Source organism: Physeter macrocephalus, chromosome 14 (genome assembly GCF_002837175.3).
Source record: "Physeter macrocephalus isolate SW-GA chromosome 14, ASM283717v5, whole genome shotgun sequence".
Classification (NCBI taxonomy): Eukaryota; Metazoa; Chordata; class Mammalia; order Artiodactyla; family Physeteridae; genus Physeter; species Physeter macrocephalus.
Window position 1 is genome coordinate 75,420,377 of NC_041227.1, and position 18,284 is coordinate 75,438,660.

At 42.5% G+C, this 18,284-nt stretch overlaps 1 protein-coding gene across 2 annotated transcripts in view; it reads right to left on the reverse strand.

Annotated features, from left to right (window-relative positions):
* Positions 1-13,796, reverse strand: part of LOC102996864 (cytochrome P450 3A29-like) — a 26,789-nt gene extending 12,993 nt beyond the window's left edge. Inside the window, exons 1-9 of one of the 2 annotated variants that reach the window (XM_024118666.2) lie at positions 13,726-13,796; positions 12,879-12,972; positions 10,890-10,942; positions 8,419-8,518; positions 6,777-6,890; positions 6,448-6,536; positions 5,065-5,213; positions 2,106-2,233; positions 948-1,014 (exon numbers count right to left, since the gene is read on the reverse strand). In XM_024118666.2, the coding sequence (XP_023974434.1) occupies positions 948-1,014; positions 2,106-2,233; positions 5,065-5,213; positions 6,448-6,536; positions 6,777-6,890; positions 8,419-8,518; positions 10,890-10,942; positions 12,879-12,972; positions 13,726-13,796 (865 nt within the window). Of the gene's footprint in view, positions 1-947; positions 1,015-2,105; positions 2,234-5,064; positions 5,214-6,447; positions 6,537-6,776; positions 6,891-8,418; positions 8,519-10,889; positions 10,943-12,625; positions 12,776-12,878; positions 12,973-13,725 lie in introns of those variants that run through there. The other variant, XM_055089851.1, reaches the window with a different exon arrangement.
* Positions 13,797-18,284: the final 4,488 nt, after the last annotated feature.

Genomic DNA, 18,284 nt, shown 5'->3' on the forward strand with positions numbered 1-18,284 from the left:
GATAGCTAGTGGGAAGCAGCCGCATAGCACAGGGAGATCAGCTAGGTGCTTTGTGACCACCTAGATGGGTGGGATAGGGAGGGGGGAGGGAGAGAGACGCAAGAGGGAAGAGATATGGGAACATTATGTATATGTATAACTGATTCACTTTGTTATACAGCCGAAACTAACACACTGTTGTAAAGCAATTATACTCCAATAAAGATGTCTTAAAAAATGATATGAGAGTAAATTACGCATGAGAATGTACTGATATAGATAAATAAATAAATGATGGGGGAGAATGGAAAGCTCTCCCTTAAAATAGAACATCAACTGATAAAGACAGAAGAATGATGAAATTACAAATTCATTTTGCAAACATCACAGTAATGAAGTTTTCAGTCAAAAACCATCCATGGATGATAAAACTAGTAGGTGACAATTTGAAGAGGAACACTGTATTTCCAGTCTCAAAGGCTTCTCCCGCCAGGTGCTTGTTAATGACAAAGGAAAAAATTGAACTTTACAGTAGACTAAGCTAGCGAACACAACTTTAACCAAGTGTTCCAAGTTAAGGGGTAACCAACACTGGGGCAATGTGACTCCTGATGCGATGAAGCCTTGATGCAAATTTCCAGGCAGAGGTTCTGACTCAGTGGGTCCGGAGGAGCCTGAGAATTGACATTGGAAACAAGCTCCCCGGAGGTTCGGCTGTAGGTGATCCACAGACCATGACTGACTTCTGGGCATGACATCTTTGTTATACTTGCCCTTCGAGCTCTGAACAAGGTTGTGCCTGTGTACTTCTAGAAAGTACCTCTGGCTACCATTTCTGTCTGACCATGTGTCTTTCTTCAACTTGACAGAAATCCGCAGCTGCCTGGAAAACTTCCTGCACATTTTCAGAACCACCCCCTAGCTCTGCACCTCCCCACCGCGGCCCCTCATAAGCTCTCCCTGGTTACCTTTACGGGTGTCCACATCTTTGGAATTCTGAGAGTTAATCATCAGCTGAAGAAGATCCACTCGGTGCTAGAAGCAGAAAGAGAAATTTCAATGACTGAAAGTCACCTGTGAAGTCAGAAATAAATCAGCAGTGCATATTTCACATCTTTCCTGAGAATATGGCCCCTTAAAGAGCAGAAAGCTGACGAGTACTGACTGAGGCCTCAGTGACCAAAACATCCACCTACAAATCTTAGAGAGCATGATGTTTCCCTGAGAGAAACCCAGCTATCACGCCCAACTGCTTTTTGGTCCTCACTCCCTGATCTTTGGTTTCTCTGGCTTTTGAAACAGCTTCTGAACCAAAGAGTTACCTGCTCTCTCTCCTGTCATACCTGTTTGCTCAGGAGAGCAAGGAGAAAAAACCTCAATCTTTTTTTCCCTCCAGCTTTAATTCTTAAGGAATGGCCACATAAATTAATACCCAGACATTTGCAGAGTTCACTGGCAGCTTTTGTAGAAGCAGCTTCAAGAGCCCCATCCTTCCAGAATGCTACACAAATTTCAGTGCTTTCCTGGGATACCCAGCCCTGTCCCCCTGACCTGCAGACATCCTTGTGCTGGCCTCCAGGCCTCATGAGGCAAAGCTGGCTTAACCAGCTTGCAGCCTCATTGCCAACAGAAGACCCCTGCCCACTCCAGCCTATGAGAGGGCTCAAATTTAACACAGACTACACTCCACCAGGTGCCTGATGGGGCATTCTATTGGAAAATCTGTAAAATAGGAGGCTCGGATTTGAAGTGATTCTTTGCCAATCTAATATTTGGTGAAATATGAGTAAAATCATTTATAAACAGTAATTTTTATCCTTTGACAATTTATTGAAGGGAAATGGTAAAGTCTTAACAATATTTATGCAGTGATATACTAATTGGCACACCTATTTTAAACTTAAACATTTCTCTCTGACTCATTTTCTTATCTTCTTTCCCAAAGAACTTACCCCCAAAGGTAAATTATATATTTATTTACCCCCAAAGTTTAGAACTCTTCTGCTCTAAAATCTGTAGTTCTCTACCTACCTTAAAAAATGCTGAGATGTGCATAAGTCATGTGTATACAGCTCAATAAAATACCAAAAGGTGAACACCCTCATGTCACCACCACCAGATTTTACCGTTTCTTTATCTTTGAGGCGACTTTCTTTCATCCTTTTTATAGATTTTGTGATAAAATTCACAGCATGTTTTGGAAACACAGAGAGATTTAATATTTCAAAGACTGGACGAAGGAATGGAAAAAGTGCTGTAAGGGAAAAGATAAAAGGAAAGCAGAGTAAAAATGCAAAATTTACCTGGAGCAATTATAAGTTGCACTACCAATCAGAGAATAAGAGACACCAGGGTTCTCAACCAGGATCAGTCCCTCTATGACCTTTGCTCAGACTTCCAAGCCAAGGCCTGAGCAAGGGCAAGTCCACATATAGGGGTCATCACTATAGCAGTGAGATCAGTGGTCCTCCCTCTATCTTTCGCGTGACCAGAGGAACAGGATTACATTTTGGACTTCATTGACTTTTATCTACTGAACTACAGTTTCTTTGGTTAAAACAGACCATAGTCTGCTACTTCAATTAATCATGGTGTTCAAAAAAATAATGGGATAGATTTAATACAGTGTATGTCTTTCAACCATAATGGAATGTAATTTGAAATCAATAATAGCAAGAAAATTGGGAAACTCACAAATGTGTGGAAATTAAACAGTACACTCCTAAATAAACAATGGGCTGTAGAAGAAGTCAAAAGGGCAATCAGGAATTACTTTGAAGTGAATAAAAATGAAGTCACGACATACCAAAACTGATGGAATGTTGCAAAAGGAGTGCTCAGAGAGAAATTTATGGCTTTATTTACCTACATTTTAAAAGAACAAAAATTTCCTATGAATAACCTAATAATTTTCCACTTTAACATTCTGAAAAAAGAGGAGCAAACAAAAACTAAAGCAAACAGAAGGAAGAAAATAATAAAGATGAGAGCAGAAACTAACGAACTAGAGAATAAAAAAAACAATAGAGGAGAATCAATGAAACAAAAAGTTGATCCTTTTAAAAGACCTTTTTCGCTAGACTGACCAAGAAAAAAAGACAAAAAATTGCCAGTGTCGAAACTAAGAAGGGAGACTACCACTCACATTAAACAAATGAGAAGGACTATAAAGGACACCAGAAACAACTCTATGCCAATAAATAAGATAACTTAGATAAAATGGACACAAGCTATAGAAACAGGTGCAAAAAAAAATAGACAATCTGAATAGACCTGTAAGAAGTACAAAGCTTGAGTTAGTAATCAAGAAAAAACCAACAATTTGACAAAGAAAAGCTCAGGTCCACATGGTTTCAATGGGGAATACTACCAAATATTTAAAGAAGGATTACAACAATTTTTCACAAACTCTTCTAAGAAATAGAAAAGGATGAAACACTTTCAAACTCATTCTATATGGCCAGTATTAATCTGATACAAAAACCAGGCAAAGGTAGCATAGGAAAAGGAAACTACAGACCAACATATCTTATGAACATGGATGCACAAATTCTCAACAAATGAATCCAGCGAAATATAAAAAGAGGTACACACCACAACAAAGGGGGGTTTAATTCAAGGAATGCAAGGTTGTGTAATACACAGTTTCAATAGCATAAAGAACAAAACCATATGACCATCTAAATATACAGTAAAAGCAACTGACAAAATCCAACACCCTCTTGTGATAATAACACTCAGCAAAAAGGAACAGAAGGGAATTTCCTCAGCCTGATGAAGGCCATCTACGAAAAACCCACATCGAACACCATACTTAATCATCAAAGACTGGATGATTTCCTCTAAGTTTAAGAGCAAGACAAGGAAGCTTCTCTCACCACTTCTTCTCGACATCATACTAGGGGTCCTAGCCAGGAGAATTAGGGAAGAAAAAGAAATAGAACATATCCATATAGGATATGAAGATGTAATCAATCTCTATCATAAGATAATGTAATCTTGTATATAGAAAATTATAAAGATTCCACTAAAAACTTATTAGAACTAACTAACAAGTTCAGCAGGGTTTCAGGATACAAGACCAATATACGAAAGTCAGTTGTATTTCTATACCTTGCAATAAGTAATCCAAAAGTGAAATTAAGAAAATAACTCCATTTATAATAATGTAAAAATAGAATACTTAGGAATAAGTCAACAAAAAAGTGCAAAATTTCTACTCTGAAAACTGCAACATTGTTGGAATAAAGATCTAAGTAAATGAAAAACATCCCATGTTCATGTATCAGGATACTTAACATTGTAAAGATAGCAAATCTACAGATTTAACATATTCGTCATCAGAATCCTAGCTGGCTTCCTTGTAGAAATTTACGAGCTGAATTTAAAATTCATATGGAATTTCAAGGGGCCCAGAAGAGCCAAACCAATATTGGGGAGAAAAAAAAAAAAGGAAATAAGTTGCAGGACTCATACTTCCTGATTTCAAAACTTATACCACAAAGGTGCAATAAGCAAAGCTCTATGTCCAAGCAACATCCAAATATATCATACAGCAGTTTTAACTGTAGTCACATTGCACATTATACCACCAGTATTTATTTGTGTTATAACTCAGAGTTTGTACCTTTTGACCACTTTCATTCAATTCCCCCACCACCCAACCCCACTTCTGGTAATCAAAAATATGAAATAGTTCTTCTATGAGTTTGATTTTCTTCTTTTTGATTCAGCATTTAAGTATTTGTCTTTCTCTGTCTGACTTATTTCACTTATCATAATACCTTCAAGGTAGACCCACATTATGCAAATGGCAGGATTTCCTTCCTTTTGATGGCTTAATAGAACTCCACTGTACGTGCACACACACACACACCCACACGCACACACATATACATACCACATCTTCTTCATCCATATGTCAACAGACACTTAGGTTCTAAATATTATTGAATTGTACATTTTAAATGGGTGAATTACATGGTATATAAATTATATCTCAATATAGATATCTATAAAAGGAAGAAAGCAATGGAAGGAAGGAAGGAAGGAAATAAAGAAAAAGAAATATAGTAGTCCACGTACCTGAAAAGATAAGGAGTGGATCAAGGAAATCAAATCTTAAGAGCTTCTTAGTATGTTCCACAAAGGGATCGTGTGGGTTGCTGAGGGAATCAATCTTCACTCCAAATGCTGTGCTAGTAATCACATCCATGCTGTAGGCCCCAAAGAAGCTGAGTAGAGAAAGATATGAACAACTAAAATCAACACCTCTTCACCATCCTTGCCCAAGGCATGCAACAAGAAGTCCACGTAAAATCAGATGCCCAGACAAGACAGGTAAAGAGCCACACTCTTTCAGAACCACCTGTTGCACCATGGAAGAGTCTATGCTACTATCACTCACTCACGAGGTGTGCCTGAGGTGCCAGTGATGCAGCTGGCCCTGTGCCAGGAGGGATGGGGACACTAAGGCAAGTCAGACATCCCCCCACAAACTCAAGGCGCTCAGTCATAGAGGGATAGACACCCATAATCAGACAAAGTACAGTAGTGTGTTTTGACTACAGGCAATAATAGGTGTATAAGGACTGTGTCTGAGCTGAACCAAAGGTGTAAAATTAACTCATCCTGGGGGAGTCAGGAAAGGCGGCGTTGATCTGGATCTTGCCTCACCACAGAACCTGTGCTCAGAGCTGATTCCTCTGCAGCACACTAGAGAACAGCAGCAACCTCTTCTGAGTTGCCAGGAACATCATCCCTCACTGTGTTACACCCCTGCTAAGGATCCTGAAAGACCCACACTTCCTCAACTCCAGCGATCTGTGGTTGCCCAGAGGGCAGACTCATTTCTGTAAAAGGTAAAGAGTAAAAATGTTTCTCGTTAAAAATAAATAAATCACTCTAAAATTGACTTAGGGGATTTAACAGCTAAGTGATCCTATGTCCCCAGGTTTTCCAGGGCAGTCCCAGTTTACTTGTTGTTCCTGCATAGTGAAAAAAATCCCAGCTTAGACGATCAATTCTATGGTCATCCTACCCAGAGCCTGTACAAGGCCTTCTGTCTTTCTGGACTGACGGAAAGGGGAGTGGTGGCAAGATATAACATTCAGTATTTGCAGGTGTCCTCAGCCAGACTGTGAAGAGATCTAAGCTGTTCCGAGTTCTATACCGGGATGATGGTACGTCACCCACTGCCTACCAGTATGTACCAAGTCCCTTCCCCGCCACCATTCCATGCCATCCACACTCAAAATTGGTGCAGTCACGTTTCTTCCTTCTCTCCTGGCTGTCCTGCTTTTTTTGGTGAGCCACCTCTCTTTCTGGGATGGGCCTTTGGGAATGGACCACCACATACCTACTTCGGTCTGGTCACTACCGTAACTCAGCAGTGGGAATCTGGCTCCCTGGCAGGCAGCTGGAGGGTCTCAGTGGAGCTCAGGTACCAGCAGCCTCACCCCTACTTACTCTTTCACGGTGATGGGCTTGCCTTTCTCTGCTTCCTTCTTCAGGTTCCTCACCAACACATCTCCATATGTGCTAATGATGGGAAACATCTAGACACAAAATAAGCACCACCTGAAGTTAAATGTGGAGACTCCAGTCCTAGAAAGACCTGGCTTTCCCATGAGTGGAGCATTTGATAAGGAATCTCATAATGTCTCTTGTAGGAGGTGAAGATAAAAGGCTACTTTAGGAAGCTCGAATTTAGTAGCCTCCTCCCTGGAAAAGGACGGTGATTTTTTTTTCTACCTTATTCTTGAAGTTTCTAATTGAAAGTCCTCTCCTTTTCTTACCTCCTTGAGCTTTCCACTGGTGAAGGTTGGACACAGCAATGTTCGTATTTTCTTCCATTGTTCATCCTCAGCCAGCGAGATGGCATTTTTCATAACTCCCACTGGACCAAACGTCTAGAGTTGAAAAAAACACATTTTACCCTACATAAGTTTTGAAAGTCTCGACATTTTTGGAAATTGTGTTAAATGTGCACCAATTACTCAGCAAATATTTAGTGACTGTCTACTTGGAAGCAGGCCCTATGCTAGATGCTCAATAAATATCTATCCCAAATGCATAGCTTCCTGTGAGGGTCAAGGAGACATCCAGCCACCTGACATCATTTCCAGACTTTATATGCCAATCTTCTTTTAAACGAAATGACCCACATAGTAGGAAAACTGTTCTTCCAGAGGAATAGACAGGCATAAGACCTAGTTCATCCTCCTGGGCTGTGCAAAGTACAGGGGTATTGGTGACAGATAGCCAGATAGCCTTGGCAAAGTATATATTGACTCAGACAAGTTCTGTCTTTACATATATCTAAAGCCTGAGCAAGTGGAAAAAGGGATGTCTTGATATGGTGATTGTTTCTAAAAACAGTGCTTAGCACTTGAAAGATTAGGAATCTATTTGCTAGTCTGAAGAAATAATGCAATTACACAAAAAACATTTTCCCCTACATTTTTTGCCCAGGATAAGAAGGAAAAAAGGTAATTTTATTTCTCAACTTGGGACTGGCCTATCAAACCAACCTGCCTGGAAATTTCCACATTCTTCCAAAATAAAATTTTGTTTTAAAATGGATATTTCCAACACCCATTCATGATGAAAACTCATAAACTAGGAGGAGAGGGAAACTCCCTCTACTTGATAAAGGGCATATGCCAAAAACAAAACAAAACAAAAATACTATAGCAAAAAAAAAAAAAAAAAAGTCAGTACTTTGCAAAGATCAAGTAAATAAATTGAAGTACTAACTTAAAATCTCTCCGTAAAATATCCCAGGCCCAAATGAGTTCATTGTTAAAATATATAAAACATTTAATGAAAAAATAACCAACCAAGGATACTTTTCCCATAAAAAGGATCCTTCAGAAATGAGGGAGAAATAAAGACATTTTTAGACAAACAAAAGCAGAAAGAATTTGTCACTACTAGAACAACCTTACAAGGAAGGTCTTCAAGATGAAAAGACAGAACACTAACTAGTAACATGAAATCATATGAAATAATAAAACTCACTAGTAAATGTAAATATACAGTCAAATTCAGAATACAGTAATATTGTAATGGTGGTGTGCAAATCACTTATGACTCTAGGGTAAATGTTAAAAGACAAAAGAGTTTTTATTTATTTATTTTTTTTGTGGTACGCGGGCCTCCCTCTGCTGCGGCCTCTCCCGTTGCGGAGCGCAGGCTCCGGACGCGCAGGCTCAGCGGCCACGGCTCACGGGCCCAGCCGCTCCGCGGCACGTGGGATCCTCCCGGACCGGGGCGCGAACCCGGTTCCCCTGCATCGGCAGGCGGACTCTCAACCGCTGCGCCACCGGGGAAGCCCTCCCTGTATTTTTTTCTTTTGAGAACATGCTGTGAATTTATAATTATTTCAAAATGAAAATTTAATAATTAATTGATTAAAAATTTAAAATACATGCCTACCCGCCGGTTTGTGAAGACAGAATAACATTCTTTCACTAGCACTGTTTTGATCATGTCTGGATCTGTGATAGCCAACACAGGCTGTTGACCATCAAAAAACCTGTGTAGGGAAAACAGAGCTGATTAAACTTAATGAGCCAGTTTCTGCAGCTGGAGCCACAACTAGAAGTCCAGATTTTCAACTAGATGTTACATAATCCCTACTCCTAGAGATCATCATTAGAAATAACATTAAAACATGGGTTAGGTCTAGGTGGTGTGTGTATGGGTATTTCCTATACCAACTTCATAATTCTTAGGGCTTTAAAATATTTCATATTAAAACATAAGTTAGCTTAGTAAATAATTGAAAGCAAGTTAATTAACTGGAAACAAAAAAATAATTAATTACGGAGAGTCCACCCCCTCTGTCATTTTTGAAGATAAAGCATGAAAAATACAATGATGTAATAGCTGAAACTTGTAGACACACTGATCATAAATATGTACAATGTGTCTGCAAATGGAAGACGATTAAGAATGCTCAACAAGTGAAAGTAGGATGATGAAAGGTTTCTTTGCTCTATTTTCAAAAATACGCTTACTTTATACTTTTTTAAAGGAAATCATATTTTAAATAACAAGGAGATGTCCTTGGTAGCATCAAGGATTTGAAACAAAAGGACTGAGAGAATAAAGTAATTCAGAGGAACATGTATAAATTCATTTTAAAAATATTTTCTTTTCACTATTTATATTTATTCTTCGACCTGGGTCCCAAGTGTGCCTAGGGCTGCATGTAGGTGACATCCATCAGCAGCTAGGCAGGCCCACTTATGTCTCATGTACCACACAAAGCTGACTCCTCAGATGTGCTACATCCCAATTTGGCCTGATCTCCTGACTGTCAGGATGCCCGATCATGGGAATGGGCCACTGGCATGAGGTTGACTCTAAGTTAATCACACTGTCTTCCGGCACTTTCTTTCCTCTATCAATCATTTGCAATGGCTAGAACACAATGGAAGGTTTTCTACATGTTACCTATTATTCCTCTGACTTCACACAGGAATTTCAAATGGTTTTGTGAACACATATAAAAATGGATAAGAACTAAAACTGAGAGGGTTTAAGTGAGTGTCAAGTGCATGTAGTGTTGAAGCAGTGACAGAAGGGATTGAGGAGGCACTTAATCTGCTTTTTCATCCGATTGACCATATTTCTTGGATGATTTCCCTTCTTCCCATCATGTTTTTTTCAAAAACACCTGGGTGGAGAAGGGATAGTGGTTTGGGGTGACCCTTTATACTCATGATGTCACTCCAGCCTTAGTATTTCTTACACTCTGAGTTAAAATTCAGATTCTTGGGCCCCATCCCAGATCCTCCAGCTTCAGTGTTGCCGGCGGGTGGGGCCCAAGGCTTCATTTTTAACAAGTCCTCCCAGGGGGCTCTCATTTACACCTAAGCGTGAGAAACATTTTCTAAAAAGAGAACTGGGATCTACTATGAAAGAGTGACTCCATCCAGAGCTCAAAAGTACTAAATGTTGGAGGGGCATTTGGAGCTGGCCCAGTGGCAGTCTAGTGCTATGTGTTTTTCCACGCAATCACGTTGCCTTTTGGGGCCATGGCAACTCAGCAGAGCCCTATGGTTTCTGAGAACTTGATGAGAGAAGATGAAGAGGTATGGAGAGGAAGAACTTTCTCCCACTTGCTGTTGGCAAATAGTCACCACGTTACACATCTCCTGCTGCTCTCACCAAACCTCCAGCCGCTGCAAAAGGGACCAGCCGCTGCAATCAGCTGGGGCCACTCTACAAGATCATCAAGTCCTTCAGCCCACTGGAAACACTCTGGGTTAGGAATATCCCACATCTCTTCAAAGTCAGAGGAATAGAGTAGTTAAAGCAAGACCACTATACACTTCTACTGAAAAGTCTTGACTTTGAAAAAAACAAACTAAACTACATAAGTGCAGGGAAATTTTTTAAAAGCTGAGCAGAAATGGTTTCCTTTTCTTGTTACCTATACCCCCGAGTCCTTCTTTGAAAAGGACATATTAAATCCAAAATTTAGGTAAAGGAATTTTGGGTTTTAATTAAAAGTGAATCATGTGGGAGACGATAAAAACATACATTTGTGAGCAGATATTAGAATGTTCTGGAATAATGCATTTTATGCAATTAAAGGCGCCCCAAGGAAGGAAAAAATGGCAAAGGGGGGAAGAGCAAGGCACTGGGCATAAAGTGATGCTAGGAGTCCCTGGGCCTCAAAGTCTGGAGCAAAGTGATGACCTGTGACTCTCCAGGCCTGACTCAGACTGTGGACCTGGATACCTGGTGACACCTGGGATCCCTGGTAGAACAAGCCTCCAAAGCTTTACGATAGATGGCTTCATCTCAAGAAGCTCCCGACTGAGATTGTCCTCCACACCACAGGGGGGCGCCACATAATAACAAGTGTATGCAATGGAAGTTTCCAGAATACTCACCCCCACATTTTTCCATACTTTTTAAAACATTTATTGTCAAAATCCCAAATACCCTGCAAGAGAAAAAAATTTGGATTATTAGTTTAAATGTATTGAACTTTACCTCTAATTGGGACAAAAATGACTTGAATCGCATGATATCAGGCTTACTATTTCCCACTGGCAAATGCAAGGAAACTCTTATTCAGAGACATCTTAGGGGAAAGAAGACAAAATAGAGGAGATAGTTGAAATGGAGAATTTAAAATCACTCAAATTTTCTTGGAGTATTGTAGATACTAAACACTTAAACTTGTCAAAGAATACTAATTACTTCTTGTCTTTCTGAGGGTTTTTGCTTGAGCACGTGTTGTCTCTAAAATCTCATAACCCTCTGAGTTAATCCTCCAGGGACAAGTGAGAAAACTGAAGCTGAGGGTAAGAGTTTCCTACACACACTTTCATCTCCTAGTTAAGCAGCCTTTTCATTTATCTCATGAGCCCCCTCTAGAATTCTAGCAGAATATGGAAGTTAAGGCGCCAGTAACCTCTTTGGGTCTAGCAGGTTTAAAAACATCTAGGGCGTGTGGTGAGTGAGAAAGTGAGTGAGTGAATGAATGAATGACAAAGTAGATCGCCTTCCAGTTTTCCAGCTCAGCACGGAAAAGATGGGGAGATGCCACAACTACACAAAGGACAAAGGACAGTGCAATTAAAACACATGCCCTGAGTTTTCACTTCTGTAACTTAAAAACAAACAAACAACAACAACGAAAACCTTCCTGTAGCTAAGTTCCGGCTGTGATATTTGATGGTTTAACTATGCAAAAGAAAGTCCCAGAAATGTGGGTCTTGGAGTGCATCTACTAAGGAGTTCATCTGGGAAAGGTGGAAAATAAATTATTGCTTTTTCAGAGAGAAAATAGTTGAGGAAGTTCACAGGCAGTAATGAGACAATGAAGACCTCAGTTGGGAGAATCAGGATCTGAGAAACAAGCGTTATGTCTGCAGGAAAGGAAATCTGAGCCAGAGAGCAGCCTGCACACAAGGCTCTGCCCCCTGGACACATGGACGTAGCTCATGACCTTCAGTTCAGGGCCCAGGCCCCGGGCAAGGCATCAGAGCTGGATTAATATCAAGGCTCGGCCAGAATGCACAGTCCATATGCCACCTAGTACATTCTGTTCAGTTAAATTAAAATTTTAAGAATTTTGCCAAATCATGTCCTTTCTAGTGATTTTGCATAAGTAATTCTGCCTTGTTTTTTTTGTTTTTTAACCCACAGTTCATTTAGTAGTTAAATATCTGAAGTCGAAGACAGCCACAGTCTAGTCTCCGTTATACTCTCTCTCTGCTCAAACTCATCCATGAGGTGCCTCCTTTGAAGACAACAGAAGTAAAACAGAAAGTTCTTGTTCCATCTCTCAAATCTCCAAAATAGTCACCGGTACAGGAGGTGGATTAGAGCATGGAAATAACTGCTGGGGTTAGCAGTTCTTGAGGGAATTCAAGTATGTGCAAATTACTCAATGGTGAATACTACGGTTGCCTCAGAAAGTGAAGTTTCCAATCAATCCAGGAGGAATTTTTTTTAAAAGGGTACCCACAGCACATGCTAGCAAAAGGAAAGTCTGACTGTAGTGTACACAGCTTAATGGGTCATGACCGGGCACCCCTTCATGCTTTTCTCCTAAGGGGGATTGTACCTTCCTGGGAATCTGCACCTGGCAGAAAGAAATCCTCTTCACAATACTCACCAGGTGGAACATCAAGTCCTGTGCTGAATCAGCTAGAGAGCTGGGCTGTCTGAGGCGGCAAAACCTGAGGCTCCTAACAGCTGACAATGGAGCCATGGGGTAAACTTGGCCATGTGCTGAGTGGAGCCTATGGTGTCGTTTCTGGAAAGCGTGAAACTTCAGACCTTTCTCTTGAGAAGGGGAATTTTTATCATGGAACTCAGCTGAGATTTGCAACCATAAGAAGCAAAGCTGGAGCTCAAACATCACGCACCTTTCGGTAGGACAGAATATTTCCAAAATAAGGCAGAGGTGTTGGCCCAGGAATCCCCAGCTTCTTAAAAAATCCATGTGAATAAGTTCCATATCTATAAAGTGAAAAAGAAAACCAGGTCACAGGGATTGTGTAGTAAGTGCTGGAGCTGGCCAGTCACTGACTCAGAATTGGACAGTCCACCTAGGGAGGTAACATGTAGGTGATAAATAATAACAGCGGGGCTTCCCTGGTGGCGCAGTGGTTGAGAGTCCGCCTGCCGATGCAGGGGACACGGGTTCGTGCCCCGGTCCGGGAAGATCCCACATGCCGCGGAGCGGCTGGGCCCGTGAGCCATGGCCGCTGGGCCTGCGCGTCCGGGGCCTGTGCTCCGCAACGGGAGAGGCCACAACAGTGAGAGGCCCGCGTACCGCAAAAAACAAATAATAACAGCGATTCCAAAAGTGATATTACATTCACTCATCACCTCCTTTCCCACCTGCACTGTAGACCCACAAAAAGTAATGATGATTAGATAAAAGCAGCTGAAGTCTCCACGGTCCCAATCCTAGAATGAATACTTGATAAATGTTTCCAATTTGAGTGTTCCTGAGAAGTTGAGGCAGGAATCTTCCAGGGACTTAATCATGTTATTAGTTACTTGACTCTTCCATGATCTGTAAGAGTCAAGTAACCACCCTTCTACCTTTCTAGGTAGAAAGGGGAAAAGGTTTTTTTTGGTAGTGCCCAAAGCTTTAGCAACTTCCGGTCCATTAACTTGGATCTTCAAAACAGACGAGGAAAGGGAGACCTGATTAGCACCCCAAGTCCAAGATTACAGAGGAGACAAGCCTGGACAGTTACTCACATATAGAGAAGCACCAGGATAGTAGCCAGGAGAACACAGGTTTCCGTGGAAAAGCTTGGGATTAGGTCCATGGCCACTTTCCTCTGAGTTTCCCTCCTCTGAGTTTCCTTTCAGCTGTGTGTGCTATTCTTCGCAGGCCTTTGAGTGTGGAGTTTCCCTTCCTGGCCAGTGGAGATTCAGTGAGGCTGGAAGGTTTATGTCCTGGGAAGGGGGTGGAGCTGGAGCTGCAGCCAATAGAAGGGCCACCTGTGCTCCACCTGCATGAGCCCTCCCTGCCTTGATGGTTGGCAAAGCAACACGGACAGTCCAGTTTGACCTCCCCTGAGTTTATATCTGTGACCACTCAATATCAACTCAATCAGCATTATCAGTAAGCCCAACCATTACAGAAACTCACATAAAGCCACTGACCATATCTCCTCTAAACTACCCTTGTCTCCATAACTGCCCACACTTTAAAATACCTGAAATTCTTCCAACAAGCTAGGTCTACAGATCTTTACCCATGCAGTTTCCTCCGCCTAGAAATGTCCTTGTTTGCTCTATAAGTCTCCTGTTCATCCTTCAAATCCCAGCTCAGACAGAACCCACTGTTTTAGAGACTTTCCTAACCAACTTCCTTGAACAGATATAACCTCTTCTTCATCTGGCAAACTTCTGTCCTCCGCACACAATTCTAATGTGTCCGTCGCCATTGTTGGATTCCTTACCTAGTTCCCCCACCAGATTGAGAGCTCGCGCACAGTCTGGGTGTTCGTCACCATCATGTCCCTGCAACCAAGACAGGGCTTTCTGCCAGGTGGGAATGAGAACGTTTGGTGGACTTGAGCTGGTGGAGGTAAGATCACTGGGCCACTCTATGTCCTTTTCAAGTGGCTCTTTGGTGACCACACCATCTTCCTGGATTATTAATACAACAAGAGAGCCTGGCTGCACCTTGGCCGCCATCCCTGAACATTCAGGATGACCCATCAGGAGTCTATTGACAAGAGGGCTCCTGAGGGAGAGACAGGATATGGAGGGGATGGTGATGGTGCACTAAGGAGTACTGATTCAGGCTGATTCCTCTCCTGCCCTCAGGTGGTCCTGCATTAGACAGCAAGTTAGACAGACTCTAGACCAAAGAACGGTCCCCTATCTCTGGAGAGCCTGCAAGTCCAAGATCAATGGGTGTAAAGAGGAGAAAGCAGCCTGAGAGCCAAGTGGGTCCCACCTCTTTATCCACCAGTGAGGTGGCTCACACAGTACACAGGACTCCAAAAAGATGGTATGAGGTCTTTCTACGGGGCAAAGTGGGGTCAGAGCAGATGGTTTCCTGCTTTTTGACAAGTAGGGAATTCATAATGAGTATGAGGACCTGGCAAGGAGGAGGCTTATATTAGAGGTCAGTGTCATCTGCGAGCCCGCACCCCATTCCTTATGAGAGAAACCTGAGGCTTGAGGGTCTGGAAATTACATGGCCTCATTGTCAGTACTCTGACCCAGGTCCTGGGATTGCTTGGCCTGGGAAACCATGAATTACGTAAAAAACAAAATCTCAAAGATTCTTAAACTCAACAGAGACACAAGACATTTAAAGCTGTGCTTGTGCACTTCCTTCTCTCTTTATCCTTTCTCACTTTAAGTCCTTCTGCAGAAAGTGATACCCACCTTTCCCCAACTCTTTCCCTCCCTCTGACTTGAAAGTCCCCAGGGCTCCTGGACAACAGCCTGAGAGGGTGGATGTCTCATTGGTAAAATGCAGTAAGTCCCAACTATGTCACCTGCCCTCTTTTGTTTCCTTGGGAACTTGTCATGCAGCATGAAATTTCTACCATCATAGTTTGTCATCTTTGGGTTCAGACTTTCTCCAGCAGACACCTGTTAAAATCCATAGCTGCCACTGGTAAGTAAAATGCATGAACACATCTATTCATTCGTGCATTGATTCAAGGTCAAGTGGGTGGGTGTCAGATGCAGGTATTGTGCTGGGGTGTAGGCTAGAAGCCATACAGTCTCCTTTGAGAGCAGCTTGCAAGTGGAGGGATTGAGACACACAACCATGCTTAGTATGTGGCATACCTCTGGAATCTCTGGAAAAAAAATGGAACCCTACAGAGAGGTAGTGAAGGAGGGAAGTGGCTGCAAGCTTGAATACCGACAACGGACATGCCTGGGAAACTGGAAGATGATCCCCACGAAAAGTAGGATAGAAAGTCCCAGAAATTCTGCTACATTTCTGCCCTCTTTCGGTACCTTCTCTGGGCTCTGTTAAGTAGGGTCGTGTTACAGCCCCCAGTTTACAGATGTAGAAACTGAGGCTCAGTGACTGCAGGTGGCTTCCCAACAGCTGTTGATCACAACCTGTCATATGTATGTTAACATGAAGGTAGATTGGCAAGTCTTCTGCACTGAAATGCCAGTATCCAATGTTTGCTGTTTCGTGATAAGGGTCACTATGGGAAATAGTGAGACCCGAGGCTGCAGCAGCAACTTGGTTACAATCTGGCTCTTACCTCCATGGCTACCCCTGCCCAGGAGCTCCCCCACGGGTCTCCAGAACCAAGGACTCTATCTCACCTCACCAGGAATAAAGACAGGTGCAGGTCATGAGGACACTAAGGGTCTTGTGTGTAGGATCAACCTCTATGTTCCCAGCTGAGAGGAACATAAAATACAACCCACATGGGATGATTGGGGTGTTGTCTGCTAACTACTGACAACTTAGTTCACTCAACTAAACCCACAGCCTTTCTTTTTCTTCTTGGGAACAAAACCTTTTATAGAAACTATATGATTTCATCTTCCTCCAAAACACATACTTGGCTATGATGATTTTCTCACGAAGCCTTATATGACCGTCACCTGCCCTATTCACCTCAGGGCCGGTCCAGCTGGTTGGAATCTATCCCAATGGCGATAGGCTAGTCATTTCCTGGGAATAAAATGTAGCCAGTACCACGTCCTAACCAATGCAAATGGCCCTGCTCTGCAAGGGGAAATGATAGAAGGCATGATCTTTGTGTCCCTTCATTCACAGCCAGGAAGACCTAACAGGAAGCGACGTATATGCTAAGATTGTGACGGAAGGCACGTATGCCCGAAGATCACCCCACACCCCATGTCTCTCATCTAGTCGTTTGTGTACTAATGGGCTCGTCATGTACTTTCAAAGCTCTGTTCTCAATGCCTAGGGCACAAATGTGACTAAAATCCAGACAGTATTCAGGTTGAAGACAGAGACAAATAGGTAGTTAGAGTACAGCCAAGGTAGACTAATTATACAAGTTTCAGAAACACAGTGTCTTCATCAACTATAAATGGCTTATCTTCTCAGTCCTTAGCAATGAGTCAGAGTTGAAAATCAAACCCTCAGGGAGGCGTTAGGCTCACTGACAGGTGAACAGGGTGTCAGGGACTCAGTGATACAAGACGCACTGTCAGTCTGCTATTCCTGTCCTTTTATATTGTTTGCCCAGGTGGCTCCTCTTCCGGGAAGCCCGTCCTGACGTCCACTGGCTGAAAGAATTGCCCACCATATGGGGAGGCAGTGTTGCTCTGGAGTGATTTGTGTGTTAGACTCAAACTTCACAGGTCACAGTCTGGAGTGTACAAACAATGAAAGCAAGATTATGTGTTTGTATTGTATCTCTGCTCCCATGCCCTCATTCTTCTCAGTAGGGCAAAACTTGAGCATGCCATTTCAGGGTAACAGGTGATAGCTAAGTTTTGGTGGCTTGGGGAGGTGAGTAGACAACTTTTCAGGGTCTCCTAGTATCAAGGGTGGGGAGGTAGTGACAGGACATTCTGTCCTGGCCTTAGACGAGGTGGGCACCTCACCCCAGTGTCCCTGTATGTTGGTTGGGATCCATGCCTGCTGTGTTCAGGCCACATGCCAAGCCCTGACTATACAAAAGTCAAAATCTTTGCTCTCATGAAGCCTACACTTAAAGGGGAGAGAGACATAAACAAATAACTTCTCAAATAAATATTGAGTTACGTATCAGGACATGTATTATGAAGTAGAAGAACCCCTTACTTAAGCTCCCTCACCATTGATATATTTGACTTTTCTTTCTATCCTTAAACTCTGCTCTCCTTGAAAGATATGAAGGCAACAGAATAAGCAGGGCTTGCTGCATTGGGAGTGTGTGACCTTGGGCCTCCCTGGGTCTGTTTCCTCATCTGTCCGTGATGGAAACTGACCAGAATTCATCTAAAAGGAACTTATTTCAACCACGTGGTCCCTTCACTGCCTGCCTCTCTCAGCCTCTGTGTCTGTGGAGGATTTTCTAAACATTCCCTCCATTATTCTTCTTCCCTTATATGTCATTGAGGGTCCCCAAGTCCCCCAGCCCAGTCAGGAACCAAGGGTTCTTGCGGGCAAGATGGAGAGCCAAGATGCAATAGGATGGACCTGGGAGAGTACAACCAACCATTTAGGTCTTGAGCTCTAAATTCTAGAGTGGTTTCTCAACTGGGGCTGCAGAGAGGGGCATGCATATACCACACACACACACACACACACACACACACACACACACACACACCCACACCCACGCACAGAGCAAGACCTAACC